Below are 20,246 nucleotides of genomic sequence, written 5' to 3'. Positions count from 1 at the left end.
TGTATGTTTATTCTCCACCGTTGTTCCTCAGTGTCGGCGCAGATGATACGCTCAGCGCTCGATTCCCACGCCCGGTAGGCGCCGTGGGAGATGGCGGGCCGTCCGTCATCCTCCCGCAGCTGACACGCAGCCGTACGTCTCAGTAGGACCTCCGCCAGAGACAGTGCGCACAGACCCCAGCGCGCCGTCGTCCCCCGAGTGATCCCCCGTGTGGTGTGTCTATCCGTGAGGGGGTATCTCTGTGTAGGCTGGTGCGTGTCCACGTGTGCCGATGTGTCTCCGAAAAGTGTTATTTTGTGTGTTGTGTGGTATATTTCTATCTAGCGATACCTACGTCTGTCTCTCCCTGTGCTCTTCCAGTGTCTACCCTTGTGGTGGCGTGCTTCCCCAAGTGGCACATCTCCCTATCTTGCTGCCAGTCCTCACATTATTCTTCCGTCGTCCCTTTGGGCTTCTGAGTGTGTATCGATCCCCGTGAAATGGCTCACCTAAGTGTTTGTTTACAGCGTATTAATGTTGAAATATGCTTTCCCTTCTGTTTCAGGTAAGACGATCCAAGAAGGATGTCGTATCTCATAAATTGGCAAACGCATGGATGCGAGCAACAGTAAGTCCGAAGGAATCGCAGTTCAACGAACCGAACCTGGATGAATACAGCCAACTGCCACGGAACTTAACCAGATTATAGGCATTCAGTCAGAAGTTCAGACACCATAGTGCCGCATGGTGTCGTCAGGTGAAGTATCTTTCTTTGATCATTACACCCAGCTAAAGCCGTGAAACTCCACCACCACACGCAACAGTTACATGCCTATCTCTGAGCAGGGGAGCGGAATGCCTCCGATTTACATATGTTAGAGTGCCGCAAGACCCCGACGCGGTCACGGAACACCTGCAGACGGTGAGGGTGGAGTGGGTGCCCTGCTCGCAGCCAATCTGCATAGAGATCTCACCGCTGGCACGCTAGCCAGCGGCGGCCATGTGGCGATCATAGGTGCTGCGGTTCACAGGAGCTGGGCACTCACTGCGGCAGTGGGCAGTTCAGGGTCGCGGTCACGATCAATTCCCGATGTGGCCAGCGGGTCGCGGGTCATGGTCTTTGGTTTGCAGGGCTGTGACCCGTGAGTGATGTTGAATGAGCAAAGGAGGACTTCTTTGATCATTTGCGACACTATGATCAACCCACCATGATCGGCGTGGGTTCCACCGACAGGTCACTGACCATCGGTCTCTGACCACCGCGGGTCACTGACCACTGGTCGCCGGCTGCTGTCAGATGACAATCCGCTATCAGGTGACAGAGACTTAGCCCAGAGCTGTGAGAAGCTCTCGGCGCACGTCTCTGTCCGGTGTCGTGCCGACCTTCAGAGCGCGGCCCATTCATGTCCATCCATCAGACTCAGCGCGGCCGGCGGCGGGGCTGGCGCGACGCTCACTCGAGTGACCTTCACGCAGCTCAGCAGGGCGCCTGAGGAGTGAGCAGTTGTCGCGGCCACGGGCCAGCCACGCGTGGCTGTGACCGGCCGGCCACTGCACGGAGCTCTCCTCTCGACCAGCCGGCCGGGCGAGCCTCCGGCGTCACACTCTGCGCGGCGCGCGGCGGGCTCTCTGTGCTCACAGCGGCGGTACAGAGTGGCCATAGTGGGGTCACGGGCCGCACTGAGTGGCGCCGCGGCAGCTCTATTGCTTCGTGGGCACCGCCGCGCCCGGCACCGTCCGCTGGCTGCGTGACCTGGCAGAGGGCCGCTCTGCACGGCTGACCGACCTGGCAGCGCGCGGCTGCGCTGACGGCGGCGCTGACGGCTGCCGCCAGTCATCAGCCGTCCGATTTACCCCGGCCTAGTGGGAGGTCCGACCGGCCCGGCCACCGGACGGCAAAAAACTACACTTCCGGCGTGGGTCCGGTGGCTGCCAGCTTTTACGTGGGATTCGGTGGGAAAGCGGGAAGCAGAAGAGCTGAAAGGTGGCCTGAAATGGGTTGTTTGAAAGGTGTGCCACTATGCTGGAGGGAATGAAGCAGCATGGTTTTATTTGGAAACTAAGACAACTATTTTTGCACATTCTTACCTGACAGCTTGGAGGAGGTAAACGGGAGCACAACAGGGCATCATATTCGCCAGTTTGGAGGATTTCTATGAGGCCACTGACGCGACACACTGCGCCACGAAATACCGAAGCTCTATTCACGAGACATTGGTTAACACACTCTATTTTTATGGCATTAGCTTCATGCTATGTGATTCATACGTTCAGGTAACATGCTATCACACCGTCTAGTTACGCAGGTATGCTAGCATATTTGTGCACTGTTGCTGTTAAAGTAAATGGTGCTTGCAAGTTGTAGTATCTATTATTATAAAATATTTATATGCATGCCTAACTTATTTTGCATTCTAGGTAATTCTGTTTGAGGCATGTGTGTATAAATTGTGTTTATACCTATTTAGGTTACTGGATATTCCGAAACATTGCTATTTGCGCATTCGCCATCAGAAGGCTTCATTTTTTCCGATTAGTATATTTTTTGGCATTCTAGGAAATATTCCAATCAAACATGCGAGTGCAATGCCACATACAATGAGTATTTGTACATGTAGTACGTATGTTACATGTTTGTGTGTTTGCATTTTGCAGCCTGATATGATATTTGTGTTGGTACTAATATCTTGTGGATGACAGTGTTTGGTATTCGTGGCATGCCGTGTGTATATAGACTACCTGCATAGCATAGCCAGTGGTCATGTCCGTAGTGAGCGAAGAAAACTCGTGCTTCATCATTCACTGATAACCAGGCATATTGTACAGCCCTCTGCAAACTGCGTGGTAGGTATTATTTTTTCGACAAAACCGAGAATAACGCGAATACTATGCCATCGGTCACTCGGAAATCGTAACAGTATGACGCGCGAGACTTCGCACCTTAGATTGGCATTATCATCGTGTTCATTTTCTATCCAGTTTGGCAACAAAATCCAAAAGTTTATATTTGCCCCCAAAACAGACTTTTGCATTTTGTTGCCACACAAGGCGTATACTTTGTCTAGTGATGGAACTAATCGAAGAAGTGGAGCATGGCGCGTCTATTTGCAGTGAGTTCCGACCGACTGATAACATAGCCTTTGAGTTATCACCGGTTTTGTCGAAAAAAGAATACCTACCACGCAGTCTGCTGAGGGCTGTACTTACATGCATATGGGCTACAGCTGTGATGATCAAATCAATCACAATATCTGACTGCATAGTGTATTATAGTGCTTTTACGTTCACAGTTGTGTTATTTTATTGATTTTGCACCTGAAAGAACTAATTCACGTTGCCCTAAAACAGAATTATCACACACGTTTTTGCATAAATCACTTTGCCGAACAAGTATACCAAACTTGTAATATACCATGCTGTTCATTTTTGTTTCGCTCTTTTCATGTTTCAAAACGCTCCTCTCCCCAGAGTCATATAAGAATAGACTTTGAGTAATGCATCCACGGCTGCTCTAAGTTATCTGTCCGGTGAAGAATGGCGCTCTGCCATGGATTTCTCGGCCAGCCCTGGAAGTGATTTTTATCTGGCGCAGACGTTACCGATAGTCCTCCGATACTTAATGAGGCTATTTGTCATTACTTGGGGGCAATCCTTCGTAAGTCGCGATTTTGCAGTTGTCTGAACATCAGTGAGGCAGATTTTCAAGGAACATGCATTTCAAAAGTTTCGCTGATAGTGCATATGTCAACGCATGTTCATTGTGCAGCTAGCATATTTCGCATGCATGTAAACTTTATTGGCTGTTTGGGAACAGAGGCGGCATTATCGTAACAGCTATTCATTCGAGGTGCCTGAATAGTTAGAATGCCTGAATGGTTAGAAACATTTGACGTTGCACAACACCGTGGCAAAATATTTTTAGATTCAGCTATCATAGTAGGCAACCATGATAATCCAACATCCGCTAAAAAGCTGACGATCCGGCTTACACTGTTCGAGATTATCTCGTTATTGCTTAACATGCACAACAGTATCAAAGTGTCAGCCCAAGAACATTGACTTGCCACTGAATACGTAGTGTAAAGGGCCTGAGTGGACTTTCATTTACCTGTCATTTACACCGACAAAGCCATGAGGGCACGACCTCGGCCGAATAGTCGAATAAGTGAATTACGAAGGAACTGAATTGCCTCTTGTTAACGTCATTCTGCAATGCACCATACAATACTACCATTCATAATAACATTTATTACACTGTGCTCATTCAGAAACTTCTAGATGATCTGTTGTAATGTGCTGTGATTGTTCAACTCTGTGCTAAATTGTTTTTGAGTTTTTCTTTTGTGATTTTATTCCGATTGTGTGAACAATGTGAATTAACCGATGACATGTCATCCCATTCCCGGGGCCTAGCAGCTTTACACTGCCTTTTTTCGCAACTGTTAAGGGCTACACCAGAGTTATTCCCTCGCTGGTCCCCTCTGCTTGTCGCTGGGTTTCGGTGCAATTTGGGACGTACCCCAGCCGCATACCCGGCCTCACAGCTGCTATGGGTGGCAGAAGCTGCACTAGCGGGCCGCGGCACTGCACTGGCCGGCTGCCGTTGGTATAGTTCGGGACGCAAATCGGGTGATGAGGCACTTACATACACACCTGGGGCTGCCTGTCACGGGTGAATTGCGGCAACCACGACTGACCGACAAGACGGTCTGGTCCGCTGTCCTCACCTCTTTTCCCCGCACGTGAGGTTCTTACTTCTTACCATATCCGGCTGCCGAGTTGGGACGGGGCACTTTTTCAGCTACGCTGACGACTGGCAAATGTCACGAGATGGGTGAATCCGGGCGCAAATCAGCTTTGATAAATTGATTGTTAAGCTTCTCCTTAAAGCAGTCTGCAAAGCTGTTCAATCAATCTACTGATTCGATTAGCTTCCCTGACTTTGGTAGGAGCTGATAGTCGGTAAATGCCGCGTAAATTAGGAAAGACCTGGTTTTTTTGCGCATGTGCATGACCTTGACCAATGCTGGTGTCAATATATGTTTCGCATGACGAGAATACGCAGTAAGATATATTTTCCTTCTACCTCCTGCACTGCCTTGATATCATCACTTCCATAGTCGCTATAAATCACGAAATCCATTGGGGGACCAACACCATTGGCATAGACTGACTGACCGGAATGAATCAAAATGCACTTGACGAGACCTGGCCTGAATTGAGTAGCTCTAGTTGCTCTCAGTTCAACAAAGCAGTCATTTGGCGTCACCCAGATTTGTCGTAACTGCAAGAATCTCGAACCAGAAGTGACTAAGTCTGACTTAACCTCAGCTAGGTCGTGACCTGTGACCGGTCTTCTTCCTCATCAGTCGGTTCCCTCTCCCCTCCAGTCCGACCGACCTGAGAGCGGCCCGACGGCCGGTCCGAGGGCGACCCGACCGCGCCTTCCATCGGCGCCGACGACCGTCGACGCACGGCGTCTGTCAAACGGAGCGGAGCGCTGGCACCGCGCCGATCTCCTCCGCCGCCCGGGTCCCTCCGTCTCGGATCGGACACGACACGCTCCGCGGCCGTGGGTCCCATGACAGACACGCCTCCCGATTGTGGGCGCTATTCTGGCCGCGGCACATCTGAGCTGCGGCCATCCCTGGGTTATTCCGAGGGAATCCTCTGTTTCCTTGTTTCAACTAAAGTGCATGCTCGGTAGCTTCATGTTCCATGCTTTACACCGCCACTGCATGTTTGTCTACCCGTTAATTGCATGGAGAACACTGATGCATTTCACACTTACAAAAGCTTCTTGCCATGCTTCAATCGCTTCGCACGCTTCGCTTCGGTGCCGGGTCCCTGACGCGCCGCTCCCCCGTCTGTCTGTTCTCATTCTAGCCCTCTTGTCAGGCACGCTGCGCACGTTTCAAGTAGCGTCCTGCGACGGCGACCAGCTCCGGCTCAGCTGCCCCATCAACACGGTCGTCGTCATCAAGCTGGTCCACTACGGCAGGCTGGCCTCCAAGCCGGGCCTCTGCGGCCACCCGAGCGACATGCAGCGCTTCAACAACTCGGACTGCATGGACAGGAGCGCGCTCAAGGTCAGTGAACGGTGGCGATATGTTGAGGTGCTTCGATCCTTCAAGGAAGTTCTCCTGAACGCTCAGTGACGATCCCAAACTGAAACTGGTGTATTGGAGCTAGTTTTAGCGGGCATGAATTGTGTTTATATCTTTAAGTTGAGCACAAAAAAGTCAATAAGACGATGGAAAAGTAGTGTGTAATGCACAATTGCACATACTCGTAAAAAGAGAAATAGGCTAAAATGGCTAGTGAAGGACTTGAATAGACAAAAAAGTTATCATATTTTCTCCAAAGATCTTACTTCAACACGCTGTTAGGGCCGTCAAATTCAGTTCAAACTTACTTCTCAGAACGTATTTGTTTAACCTATACCTCCTTTAACATTTTTGTTATGCTATGGCTTGCAACGCACTTCAAATACCTAATATTGTGACGGTCATGACCGTATACAATGCTCTCCAAAAATGTTCAAAGGTTTGGAATTGGTCATCATACAATGCATTCTATAACTATTATTTAGCACGAAGTTTCTTTATAGTTGTATAATATTTTGGATGCAGGAATGTCTTTCGGTAGACACATTGCGTTATCTAAGCACGCATTAAATGCCGATACAGTTTAGCATTATTGCAAGAGCTACAGACTTGGAATTATTATTGGCTGGCCTGATTAAGCCCCCATTTCATCTGGGATTCAGTTTGAGATGAAGCCAAATGGTGTTTTAACGACCTGCGCCTGGCGAAACCGTTGAACGAAACACACCCGTAAGGCGACGGGCTTTGGACGATAAATGAATTAGCGTTAAGTGGGCCCCAGTGGCCCTTTAATCCTGTCACGTTATTTGCTGGCGTTTGATTTACAAACTCAAATGGCCCATACGTTACAAATGGTCTGTCCATAAAACTTGTGATCGTTCATTCTATTTCGCTTGGCCGAACATTCCTGATTTCTGACCGGTCAAAAAGGATTCATTGAGATGACTGTAGAGTGGGTGCCCCGTCCCAGGCTCCACAATAAAATTGTTGTTGGCAGATATGAATCACTCCATTCCAATATGGGTAAGAAACGGCATTCCATTACATTCTTGTCAAAAACGACTTTCCATAGCACCCATCAACGGAATCAATATGTGTGTCATCAGCTCGTTACAACCACCGCAGAGTTGCATCAGCCATGCTGCTTGCAACATCCACGATGTTTTTAAGTATCTCGGTCCTACTACACTATTTTTATCATTTATTCGAACCCGTTTGCCATCAGGGCTGCTTCCTGGTACTCGGATCCTTTGCCCCAGACTCTCCCTTATTTACTGCAAACAGCAGTTCAACTGGAAACGAACGGCTCCAATTTTGATCAGCGTGATTGATAGGTGATTACCTGGGTCGGATCGTGACATGATTTCGATCGATCTAATGCGGATGCTGCTGTGCTCAGCATGAGTTGACTTCCTTATCGGTCTGATGCTATCTAGTATAATAGTCAGCTGCTTTTGTGTTTAGTTTTTCATCGATCAAATTCGCTTACAATGGGGTTTTATATGATATATTTAAGATATTTTTTAACAGAGTAGGCATTAGCCTAAGCTTACCTTCATTCTTGTGGGTTTAGAATGGCTGAGTTACGCAGAACATACTGACATTACGAACATCACGCAACATACAGAACATACAGAACATACAGAACATTATGCGGGTATATGAGTTACGCAGCCTGACGCACATCTGCACCTGAACTGTACGTGAATACCTCATTGTCATGCGTCCTGGCAAAAATCCACATGATGTGACACATCTTCACCTGACTAGTTTCACCTGACACAACCCATCAGACACATATCAGACACATCTAACCTGATGACACACTCCCACCTGACACACCTTTTCTGACAGTGGCGGCGAAACACCTTCAATTAAGGGGGCTCACCGCCGACTTTTTGTCCCATTCTTTTCATGCAACGCCCATAGGGCTAATATTAAAATGTCAAAATCAAAGGGGTCACAGTGCCCCGGTGCCCCCTCGTTCCGCCGCCTATGCTATCTGAGACACGCAACCTGACACACTCCCACCTGACACACCTTATCTGACACACCTATATCGACCAGGTGGTGATTGATGAGTGCGGTGGAAAGCAGGAGTGTCGTCTGCACACCTCGCCCAAAGCATTCGGCATCGACCCCTGCCCGGGCGTCCGCAAATTCGTCGAGGTGCTCTACAAATGTCGACCAAGTGAGTAATGATCTTGAGTGTTACCCACATCAACATAAGGAATGTCTTTGTGGTGGTGGAATGGAAAAACGGAGAAGAATGTGTCGAGCCTATAGCTCCGCACTATTGGTTTCGCCGTCGCGTATGCCGGTGGTGAGCAGCTGGTCATGATTATGTAAAAACATATTGATTGAGAATTTGTGCTTGGTTGTTTATAAAGTGATATTTGCATCACTTTATAACCATATAGTTTTGGAATCAGTGAGGCCTAAATATCTTTTGTAACTAATTACGCTAGCTGGGTCGCCAACATGGGAGAGATCAAACTTGTAACCTTTTTGCGATTCTCATGCATCACTTTTTATATTTTCTTTTGTCAAATTTATTATATCGGTTATGATAACATAATAAAACGTTTTACATGGCAACGCACAAGGTTGAAAGCCTGCTCACAGTTTACACCATGCACTTGACAAATAAAAAAGAATGTCACACAGCTGTGCCACCTGACCTGACTTTATAGTGTTCCTGGACCTACATAACTCTTGGATAAATCTGAAGGTGACTATAAATGGCCCCAGGGCGCACCTCAGTGTGATTGTAAAGGAGACGTTTGGTGTCCACGGGGACGGGGCGAGAGCACCCATTTCCGGCACTGATTGCTGCCAAAGCGCCATCGCGCGCCCCGAGGGCCGCGACTCTTGGACGAGTTCCGAATCACTAAACTACACGGACGTAGTCTTCTGCATCGCATATTGGTGCAGTCGCCGTGGGAGAAAAGTACTACCTTTCCATACTTTCCATACCAAATAGTGAGCTGCAGATGCGATAATAATATGCCGCAGAGTTTTGCCGAGAATAGTGCGTGTTTGTCGGGGGTCTTGGGCACGGCGACAACAGAACCACCATGCGCCCTTTCTATCAGCCCTGGATGTCAATGGGTAAATTGGCGGTTGTAAACTGATAGCAAAGTAATCAGCGGTTCTTACATTCATAAGCTGTCTTATTTGGCGATGTAATATAAATGTGTAGACTCATTCATGGGTTTGCTCGTATGCGTTAAAACATGCATCAGAAGCATTTACCAGAATACACAAAGTCTGATGAAAATGGTTGAATGTCGTATCAAGGTACGAAATCGTTACTTTATACAGGCTGGCACGTTTCATTAAGTGCCCTTTGATCTGAGCAGGCATGTACAGATCCTTCTACAGCAAACTTCAAACAACTATTGCTGTAACTGCTAAACTTAGTAATTTCATTGTAGCGCAATTCCCTAAATTCCTCGCTCGAATAATTGCTTGAATAATTTCATTATTAACAATGTGAAAATGAATTGGTTTCAAGACCAAAATGTCCTGTATAGTGTATAAGTGTATAGACTACAGATTCCTGTAGACGGCTGACACGCCATAATCCGTGTGTCTATCTGTCTGCACAGACGTGTTCCGAAACCTGGTGGTCTGCCAGGGCCAGCGACATCAGATCAACTGCAACGACGCCAAGATCGCCATCTACTCGGCCAGCTTCGGCGTCACCAAGCACGGCAGCGTGGAGTGTCCGCAGGCGCCCGGTGTCACCGTCACGGGTGGGTCCGCCTCCGCTCCTCAGATATTGCAGGGCTGGCCACTGAGCACTGAGCACTGGTCAGTAGTCACTGGTGGGCTCCGCCAGTGACCGGTTAATGACACAAAGTTGCAAGCTGCAGCTTTTGTTACTGCTGCCCAGTCCAGTGCTCACATGTAACAATTGGAAGTGCTCTGTTACATCCTGATGTTGCCATGCCAAATGGCACATGAGCTGCACACTGTACATGCTCGTAAGATGATACGCATACAATGGACGGTAAGAAAGATTCGTACGTAATTTACGCTCAACAACATCCACATACATAAACCATACGGTATTGTTTAATATAGGTAGCATAATTCGCCAACTGCGTCATTCGTTCTATTTTTATCTCATTCACCGATGACCGCTAACCCCCTTTCCTGTTATTCTTCTCGCAGATTGTCAGGCAAGCTTTACCTCGGAGAAGATGATCAACATGTGCCAGGGTCACTCCAGCTGTGAGCTGAACGCTGACGCAAACTTCTTCAACCGTCCCTGCCCCGCCGACCACAACGCCTACCTCAAGGTCACCTATACATGCGGTGGGTGCTTCTCAGCAGAGGAGGTACTGCCAGTTGCCACTCTTTTTCGTATCGGATGACAATGGGAATTACATGATAATTGAGTGAGCTGGGTGTTTATGAAGCGCCTTCTGTGATTTGTTTCACTCACTTATATACCAACGTATTTGCCCTATGTTCACAAGGCGGCGAAACTTTATTGCTCGTTCATTCAATGTTGGCGTTGCTGCAGTCTCTGGCGAGCCTTTGTACGCGAGCAGATTTACCACTGGTATAGATATACTCTCGGACAGAGTTGGGCTCCAGTAGCATTGTTTATCGTCACCGCTGACGAACTTACTACCATCGATCGCGGTTTCGGGTCCTCGTATCTCTGTTTGGCTTTTGTGAGCTATTTTCGTCAACATTTGCAGTAAGATGTCGAAAGGCGTTTTAGTGTCACTGTTATATAGATATCTAGAGTCTGATGTTTAATTAGGATACAAATTGTTTCATTGTTACACTGATGACATATTTTTACCGTCAGGCAGGCCCCAAAACAGCCATCAAAATTGAATTAGTTAACACATTGAAGCAATGCTCATTTTCTGAACAATTTACGCCACCAGCTGAAAAAAGAACGTAAATTTATGGATTCATGAGATGATGAAGCTCACACTTAAAATAGACGCAATTTTCTTTTCGTTCTTCACATAACTTGTAGGCACCGTCGTTGCTTCGGAACATTTTTTTCTACATATTTTACTTTTACTTATCTGCTTCTCTCGGAATAGGTGAAAAATTGGAGCTTGTGAATAGGGAATCACGGCAGCAGGGGGGGTCCGTCCCTTTACCGGGCCGTAGGAGGGAAATGGCTACCAAATGCTGCCAATGTGACGTCACTGGGATGGTCGAAAGCTGATTGGTCGCTGAGATTCAGGCGATGCTGTCAATTCTGGCGCACCGGCGCAGTGTTTTCCAGCCGTTGCGTGTATTGTTATACAGAGTTTGAATATTGTTTATTTGATATTAATATCACTTTTTATGTGTTTGAAGATCGGAAAAGCATACACATAAGTGGTATTCACACACTTGTCTCAAAGATCATGAAGAATGACCAGCTTCAGCAGTTCAGCTCAGGTATTCAATTCAACTGTATAAGCATGAGTATCATAGGCAGATCAGCCACGTTTCAGTTCAACCCGGTTTAACCTTTTTTGTCATTTTTGGCTTTCAAAGGGAGCATGATTAACTTATATTAAGTTGTAAAATGCCTTAGCATTGTTGAAAAGATAATGAGAAGGAGATGGAATGGTCGTAAATTGTTTCGGAAGAGGCTAGCTTCTATAAATATTAATACTTTGTGAAAATAACTACTTATTTGTAAAATAAAATAGCATCAAATAACAAATCAATCTATACTTACCTCCCAGACTGGAAAAAAATTCACACACTGTCAGATGCGTCAGGGGCTTTCTGCTTTCATGTCTCAATTCAGAGCAAGAGATTTCTCACCAAATTTTAGGCACATCTTGCGTGCAAAGTTGAAGCTTATTGTTACCTCTTTTCAATATTAATTGTTGCCAAATTTTATCATATGTATTTAAACTGTCAAATTTTGTGTGAAAATTTTGAATTTAAAAGGATTTCTGACATGATTATTGCTGAAAAGCCCATTCTTGTTCATGTAAAAGTTATGTAATTGACATTTGCTAACTAAACAAGCTCGTCCCCGTATATATTGGTTTCCATTTATACCACCTGTGCTACTACTTATTTCTATTTGTTAAGACTATTTACCTAATGCATTTCCTTCATATGATTTTATACGCAGACGCACCTGTGCATGGAACAGTAATGCCAGACTCAGATTCAAAATATTAATGAAATAAATTGTGTTATTTGCTTGTTTCACCTGAATTCTGAGTCAGGCCTGCAATCAATACATAAATATGAAATAGGTACATGTTTTGAGGCTTCATGTCAGCACATAGAAAAGGCAAAAAAAGGCACCTTTGGGGCATTGATTTTTTTTTTTTGCTTGCCATCGCCTAGTGAAATGTTTTTCATGTTGCATTGTGTTAATAAATTTGGTAATGTGTTTTGCAGGTCCGTGGCTGGTCCTCTTGACGGCGTGCAGGAGAGCGAGGACTGTGGCAACCTGCACATAACAGCACAATGACTGGCACCGAGCTCTGGGCATAAAATCACATCATATCGACTTCAGCATCTGTCTCCCAGCTTTGGAGACGTCGCCCGAGTCCCTGAGTGGCGAGCGCCAGTTTCCGAAAGGAAGTTAAGGAAGGCGACCCGAAAGCACCCGCTGGGCTGCCGACACTCCTGTGCTGCCAGCAGGGAGTGCTGCGCAGCAAAGCCTCGCTGCGTGGTCTGTACGACATCCGACACCGGCACCCAGACGTGCAGTTTCTGATGACATCCCACCTCAACCAGGGCTGCCCCGAGAATCTGCTGACTGCATGCTGCTGAGGCCGACCTGCTGAGCCTGTCGCCGCCCCGACGAACCTGCCGACGACCTGCCGGACCTGTCGCCGCCCTGGTGAGCCTGCGGCCGCCCTGGAACCTGCTGCCACCCCGGCGGACCTGTCGCCGCGTCTACGCTGCCGCCCTGGTGAAACTGCCGTCGCCCTGCCGGACCTGTCGCCGCCCTGGTGAGCCTGCGGCCGCCCTGGAACCTGCTGCCACCCCAGCGGGCCTGCCGCCGCGTCTACGCTGCCGCCCTGGTGAAACAGGTCCGTCGTCGCCCTGCCGGACCTGTCGCCGCCCTGGTAAACCTGCTGCCGACCTGTCGCACCAGCCACCGCCCTGGTGAATCTGCTGCCGACCTGCCTGACCTGTCGCTGCCGTGGTGAACCTGCCACCGACCTGCCGGACCTTTCTCGCCGCCTTGACGAGCTTGGGGAGCCTGTGCTGAGGTGCCACCGCTCTGCTTCACGTGTAATGTTGCCCGGTTCCTGGCTGTCGCGTGGTCAGTCGGCACATTGTGTTTGGAGAGGCGACATCTTGTACAACTTTCCGACAGTTCGGAGCATTTTAGTTTACCTACTCAAGTCGCAAGAGATTAGGCTTGTGCCTTATCTGTCCTCTACCAATCTGTCCAATATGGTTTTTAACTATAACTACGATTTATGGTATGACATAAACTGGTATATTGTGTACGCATTTGGTCCGTTCCAGTCATAAGTTTGGAATGTGTATGCTTGTGTTACGGTACAATTTCGGTTTGTGCAGTTCATACAACCTCTCTTAACCCTCGCCGGCACAGGCCATTTTGCGTCCTTCGACGGCACAAGGGTGGTACGACCCCCCCCCTCGCGTTTGGCCCCTGATCGAGCTAGAGCTTCGCGAAAAAAAACGAGCGTGTTGCCCGTCACGAGAGGAAGCCGATGTTACCCAATTTTAAGGTGCTAGGTCATCGGGTGACCTTCCAGGTCAGGTCAATGACCCGAAAACCGGGAAAATCGGGACCTGTTAGAAAGTCGTTAAGTGTGACTGTGGCTGCTATGTGGTTTTCCGGGGTGCTGATCACGAATATCGTGTTAGTTTTGATCAGAGATGATATCTTTAAGCATTTAGACCAGGTCGGGTCAGGTCAACCGGTAGGGGTTGTGACGGGTATTCGTAATACGTGTCAACCGCCTCTGACAGCTTCGTAACATGTTACGAAGGCACCAAAACTACTTCGTAAATGTTCAAATGGTTGCTAAATTCGAATTCAGCTCCAAAAACTAGCCTAGAAGCATGTGAAACTCGAAAAAGTGAACCGAGGTCACCCGAGGTCACCAAAGGTCAATGACCTGACCTGACCTTCAGGTGACCAAAACACCCACCCTAATGTATGGGAGCAACATCAAATCACATGTTTGAACGTTTGAAACCACGAAAAGCTTGCAAACGCGCGGCTAATGCGAGCCGACATATGCCGAATCGCGATTACGGCCAAACATGGTCTCGGAAAAGAGGTCACAGGTCAAAGGTCATTTGGGTCAGGGTCATGAAATTTTCAGGGTAGGTGTAAAATTCATCAATGCGAGGGTACTGAAAGTTTCGTAGCGATCGGCGCTTTTTACGCGAGTAATTCGCGAAAAACCTTAGGGGGTTGTTGCATCAACCCCCCCCCCTGTGCCGGCGAGGGTTAATTACGGGGCGAAATAGACGCAGAACCAGGGCTGCGGAGTCGGAGTCAGGGTCGACAGTTCTGACCGGACTCTGAGTCGATTTTGGAAACCGAGTCGGAGTCGGGGTCACCGAAAATCCATCGGCTCCGCAGACCTGGCAGGGCTGCGGAGTCGGAGTTGGAGTCGGTCGGAGTTGATAACTCAGCCCGGAGTCGGAGTCGGAGTTGGTTTTTGGAAGTCGCGGTTGGAGTCAGAGTCACCAGAAATCCATTGACTCCCAAGACTCGCGCAAAACTATGGCGATTTTCATCTACGAGAAAGCCGCCGATGTGCTGGCCGGATCACCGGCGGGGCGCACGTTGGCTCGGTCCGATCCCAATAATGCCGCCAAATCTTTGAGTTCGAGTAACAGCTGGTCCTGATTTGCTTCACTGAGGAAACATCACACCGTTCTGCCTTGCATCGGACATCAAAACTGCACTAAAATCCGCTGAAAACGTATTTGAACGTCCGTCCTCCATAATGGCTACGGACGGCGGCCGGCGAGTTACCATCCCAGTGACGTCACTCGGGCCCGGTAGGGGGACGGTAAAAAAAAGCCTGATGACCATACCTGGTTATATGGCCTTGCACGGCAGTAAGATGAGGATATCCATTGAAATGCACCTTCAGTGTTATTTCATTCCAACTAAGTGAGTTTTTGTTTTGATTTGTAGTTTAAGTCCCGTTCGGCCTGACCAGGCCTTTTTCAGAGCGGAAGGATGATGGGACTCAGGGGAGACATTGGTCCGGGCGGTCACCCTGGCGCGCCGCCGGGGCGGAGCCCGTCACAATGCAGGTTAACCAGCCCCACAAACGGTCACCCACACCGCACGTGAGCCTGCTCCTGAGGAGCTACTCATGTCGGACATAGGTGATAGTCCAGTCTGGATCAGGGTATCATAGGCGTGGAGGAGAAGGGGTTGATCCTCCTGAGGATGGAAAAGACTGAAAAGGTCACTAAATATTTCTGAAAGGATCGACTTTGTGATGTCTTCCAAGTGTCCTAAACTTAAAGGGACACTCCCACCTTAACATGAGTTTTGAGTTGAGATAGCCAAATTGGTGGCCATGGCCTGCAAATACCGGTTTGGGCACTCACAACATCGAAAAATGCTTTAATTCGAAGATTTGGAATTTCAAACTTGCAGTTTTCGGATTCTAAGGGGCTAATGCATTGGAATGCCCCCTTAGAATTTGTGACGTCAGCGGAGATCTAACGATTTTTAAATCTTAGACTAAAATCATCGTTAACACGTGGTGGTATATGCTGCTTTGCGCGCAACGTCTGCCGCACTTTAAGGCTGCCAAATTATTGCTTCCAAATAAAGTCGCTAGTAACAGGGGAGATCCCAAAAAGTAAACACAAGTAAAAGCCTAATATCTTGAAAACCAGTGAATATTTTTCGGTGAAATTTGGTAGACATTCGTTTTCGCTCTTTCTGAACCAAGGGACATCACTTTCATGCCAATTCATTAACTTTTTAGAAGGTGGGAGGGTCCCTTTAATTCTGTGCTTCCCGCTAGACAACGATGACTTACAATTTACCTGATGCTCTCATATTGCCTAAGAAGACTAATATGTATGCGTTGTGCGTGAACATAATTAAATAAATCTGTTTTCAGTTCCAAAGACAATCCTCCGTGAGAAGTACGATCAGGAAGAAATGGCTCGCAGACGAAACGCGACAGAAGCGCCCTCTGTAAAGCGAAAAGTTCTGCCTCCGGACCAGGACGCCTCGAGCCCGTCACCTAGCGGAAAAAGTGAGTACTAACGCTAGCTAGAGCTCGCTACTGGTTAGGTACTGGTTCGACCGGGACACTAAACCCATTTGACCGGGGATTGGCTCGACTTGCATGCTGTACACGATGATCTTCATCATGGCCCGTATTAGAGATGTCAATCGGATACCAACTTTTTGGTATACCGATACCAAACCGATACCAACTTGGTATTTAGTATTTCAATCGTAATGTGTTTGGTATTTTGTTGATATCATAAACCCCCAGTAATGTATAAGAGGGTAAGAAATCGGTAAAAAGTTGGTATTTCCCTTATTTTCCCAAGTTGGTTTGGTTTCGGTATTTTCCCGTGGTTTTAGTTGGTATTTGGTTTGGTATCGGTATTCTGATTTTCCCTAATTGACATCACTAGCCCGTATCACCTGTCTGTAAATAATACGTTGTCAGTTGATATAAAGCTAATGTGCAGTAGATTTCAAATCAAAATAAAACTTAACGCGTCCCGGTTCACATCCGCTAACATTCTAATCTAACACCACGAACGACTGTTCTACACATACCTAACTTATCTTAGAAGTGGACTATTTCTTTAGCGTTCTTATAAGTTATAAGTAAAAAAATGCATAACGTCTTGGCATCGGCATTAGTATGGAGATGCAACGAATTTTCTTGTCATGCTATACAATGTTGTATTAATTAATGTTGCGTTATCATTAGACACATACATGACTGCCAGGCGAAAGAAGATCACAGGCTGCTGATTAAATCATTAAAAGGCTGCTGATTGCTGCTGTGATTCACAGCAGCAATCAGCGTGGTTCTCAGCGGGTTATCAAAACCTTTTTAAAGAAATACTTTTGATGCTGACGTTATCAATCAACCACCACAGCACTGTTCGGTCGGTGGTGCTCTGGGGTCAGGCCTCATCTAGGCTTTCAGGGTGGTTATGGGGGAAACAATGGAGGACGCTGTTTGGCGCGTGACATGAGCCACTTTGTCATTTATATTTATGCAATATCGCATTAGAAAACAGTGTCTTACTAAGCATGCTCTGAAATGAGGAAGAGTGAAAAAGAGTGTCGTTGACACATTACCATTCCGTTATGATGAATTTGTACTATAATATATTACTACCATTATGGTAATTAAGTGTAGCAACAGCGCAAAGTGCAAACTGCAGTGCAACCAAAACGACGCTCGTTAAACATCAAAGGTAACAGTTATATCACTGGTGGCCATTGCTTTTGTGTTGCAAGGTACAAAACATTGTTGCGCACAAATAACCTATTATCAACCCTGTTTTTTAGAAAATTTTTTACTCGTCCCAGTATAATTCGAAGCTTGCGTTTAATTTTTAGCCTGCTTTAATTACCCGATCTATAATCAAGGAATCGATGCGTGACAAAACCGTTTTGTGTAACTGGCTGACTACCGACCGGTGGCCAGCGTAAACTGGCGGCCGGCACGCAAAGCTGCACCCAAATTCTGAGAAGTAATCGAAGACTCTGCAGTCAATCGTGTGCAAATTACGGTATATTTGATAGGGACTCTGTCCACGGTAAGGAGAGCCAGGACTGAGTGCTACAGGCTGCCCCTTGATTGGACTCCGGATGACGTCACCAGCACTGTCGCTTCTGTGCGAGCTATTTCGGTCTACTAATGACGCTCCGGTTCGGGTTGGTTTCCCGTGACCTTGTCGGCTATTTCTAGGGGCGAGCTATGTCAACATTGATGTATGTGGTTCAATATCGTAATTTATACGTGGTGCGAAATGCGTAGTATTTGCATGCTTATTGGTGACGATTATATAATCATATACTGAAGATTATAATTGGTCTCTCTGCGACACTGTGCGTGCACGTGAGGTGCAGGCCAGGGGATTCCGTGAACGCCTTATACTGTGAAAATGGACTCGGCCGGTGACCGTTATTGCCCGAAATCATGTTCCAACGGCAATTGCTTTGAAAGAGTAGGGTAACCGCTCGATTTTGCGAATTATTTTTGATACGTTATTAAAACATGCAAGACGTAGTCGCCCCTATTTTTAGAGGGGTTGAGGGTTTTTTCTTTCAAAAGGGTATGTGTACTCGATAATAGCAATTGTTAACCCATTTATGCCCAGGAATATTGACCATCATGAAAATCGACGAAATCAAAATATGTTATGCTCCTACCAGGGCCTTGTATGGAATCGAAAATAATTTTTGCCTGCAGCAAAAGTTTCTCGAGAAAAACGTAAAAAACATGCGTTGCGAAATCGCAACGAAGGGCACACCGGGCGCCATCAGCTTTGCGAAAACGCAACGACGGGCACAGCAGACGGACATAAAGTACACTGAACTGCCGTATATGCTAATATATTTTGACAAAACATCAATCAACTGTTGACAACTATTGCTTGAAAATGCGGAACCCACATCCGTCATGCTCTATAACCCGCCTATAAGAGCCTCAGTGAGGAAGCATAACTTCATGATTCGCGAACGGGGAGATGGCAACACGGTCATTATCAACCATTTACGTTGTCCATTGCTGTTCATTTAAAGTTGTGGTCGACACGTATCCAGGGTGATGCTTTCTTTTTGGAAGCTAGACAGATCCATTACCTCCACCTATCAGACCCTGCACAGTGCACACTGAATACAATTAAACGGAGGATTGGGAGTAAACCAGTGCCTCTCGTATGCGCGTATATCCGCAATCATTTTTAACCACCCTCCTAGGAGTAAAGTTAAATTCCATTGCAGGTTAGTCGTACCCACTCTCAGCAAAAAGAAAAAAGGACCGATCCGGCTCTAACAAATTACCCGCGTAAGGCGTAGCGCATCACAACAAATCGACTCCCAGTTTATCATGTTACCTAATCCAAAATTTTCATGGCCCCACTCTCAGCGACCTTCACGTGTAACCTCTTTCTCGAGACAATGCCAGGACAGAATGGTGATTCGACGTCAATCCGACCTTTCCATCTTCAGAATAGTTGAATCCTCCTCCACGCCTCATCCCCCTGTTCCGGGCTGGACCGGCAACGTATATCGCAATCGGGCAGTTCACATAGGAGCGCGCCTGTAGCCGGGTGCAGTGAGTGCTTGGGAGGGGGAAGGGGGTGGGTCATGGGTGGCGGCTGCCCACTGGCTGGGCTCAGTCTCCAGTCTACGATTGACCGTGTCCGGTCAGACAAATGTCTCCCCTAATTCCAATAATCCTGCTAGCTCTAAAAATGGTCTGATTAGATAAAAAGCCTATCAAAGTAAGAAAACAGGCGTATACTCCACATCAAGCAGCTTATGAATCTATGCGAGTTATGAATCCTAAACATTATTATTTTCCCATGGGTCCGCCCTCATTACCCCTGCCGAAGGGCTCAGCTACCCTCAGAGGGGGCCTATCCCACTATTTGCCGACCCTCAGTTATCTTTTCTAACGTAAATGCTGGTAGTCAGCAGATTCTATCCAGAGAATGGCGATGCCTATCTGTCGCCTGATACCAGAATACATCCCCGTTATTCATTATTTATGCACAATGTACATAGTAGATCCAATTTCCAAAGGACCTAATTATCTCTCAGCTCCGTTAGCATCGCCGACCGTTTGATGCATGGGTCCTTTTCCTACCATGCGATTTTCAGATGCATGGGAACACATTGCTTAGTGAACGAACAGCCCGAGGCCGAAAATCTGCGAGAGAAAAAGAAAGGAGTGTTTGTGGCTGTTTGAGCCAGCAAATATGAAATGTGTCGCAACATTTTACGTGCGAACGCACCTTGCACTAAACATACCTATATACGTCCCTCATGGCATAGGCGGCGGAGCGGGGAGAGGGGGCGCCGGGGCACCGTGCCCCCTTGATTTTGCCATTTTAACATTATCCCGATAGGCGTTGCAACTTGCATGGAAATGGAAATGGAAAGAATGAGACCAAAAGTCAGCAGTGCTCCCCCCTTTAATTGAAGATGTTCCG

General features: G+C 47.3%; 1 protein-coding gene across 8 annotated transcripts in view; it reads left to right on the top strand.

Annotated features, from left to right (window-relative positions):
- LOC122391904 (protein eva-1 homolog C-like) overlaps positions 1 to 20,246 on the top strand; it is a 74,619-nt gene that overhangs the window by 35,397 nt on the left and 18,976 nt on the right. For 4 of the 8 annotated variants that reach the window (XM_043386237.1, XM_043386234.1, XM_043386238.1 and 1 more), the window contains exons 2-6: positions 5,878 to 6,068; positions 8,154 to 8,277; positions 9,698 to 9,844; positions 10,266 to 10,409; positions 16,169 to 16,306. In XM_043386237.1, the coding sequence (XP_043242172.1) occupies positions 5,878 to 6,068; positions 8,154 to 8,277; positions 9,698 to 9,844; positions 10,266 to 10,409; positions 16,169 to 16,306 (744 nt within the window). Of the gene's footprint in view, positions 1 to 5,865; positions 6,069 to 8,153; positions 8,278 to 9,697; positions 9,845 to 10,265; positions 10,410 to 16,168; positions 16,307 to 20,246 lie in introns of all 8 variants that reach the window. The other 4 variants (XM_043386236.1, XM_043386232.1, XM_043386231.1 and 1 more) reach the window with 1 other exon arrangement.

The sequence above is a fragment of the Amphibalanus amphitrite genome, unplaced genomic scaffold (assembly GCF_019059575.1).
Source record: "Amphibalanus amphitrite isolate SeventyFive unplaced genomic scaffold, NRLGWU_Aamphi_draft 000461F_arrow, whole genome shotgun sequence".
NCBI lineage: Eukaryota > Metazoa > Arthropoda > Thecostraca > Balanomorpha > Balanidae > Amphibalanus > Amphibalanus amphitrite.
This window is presented reverse-complemented; position numbering and strand designations above follow the sequence as displayed.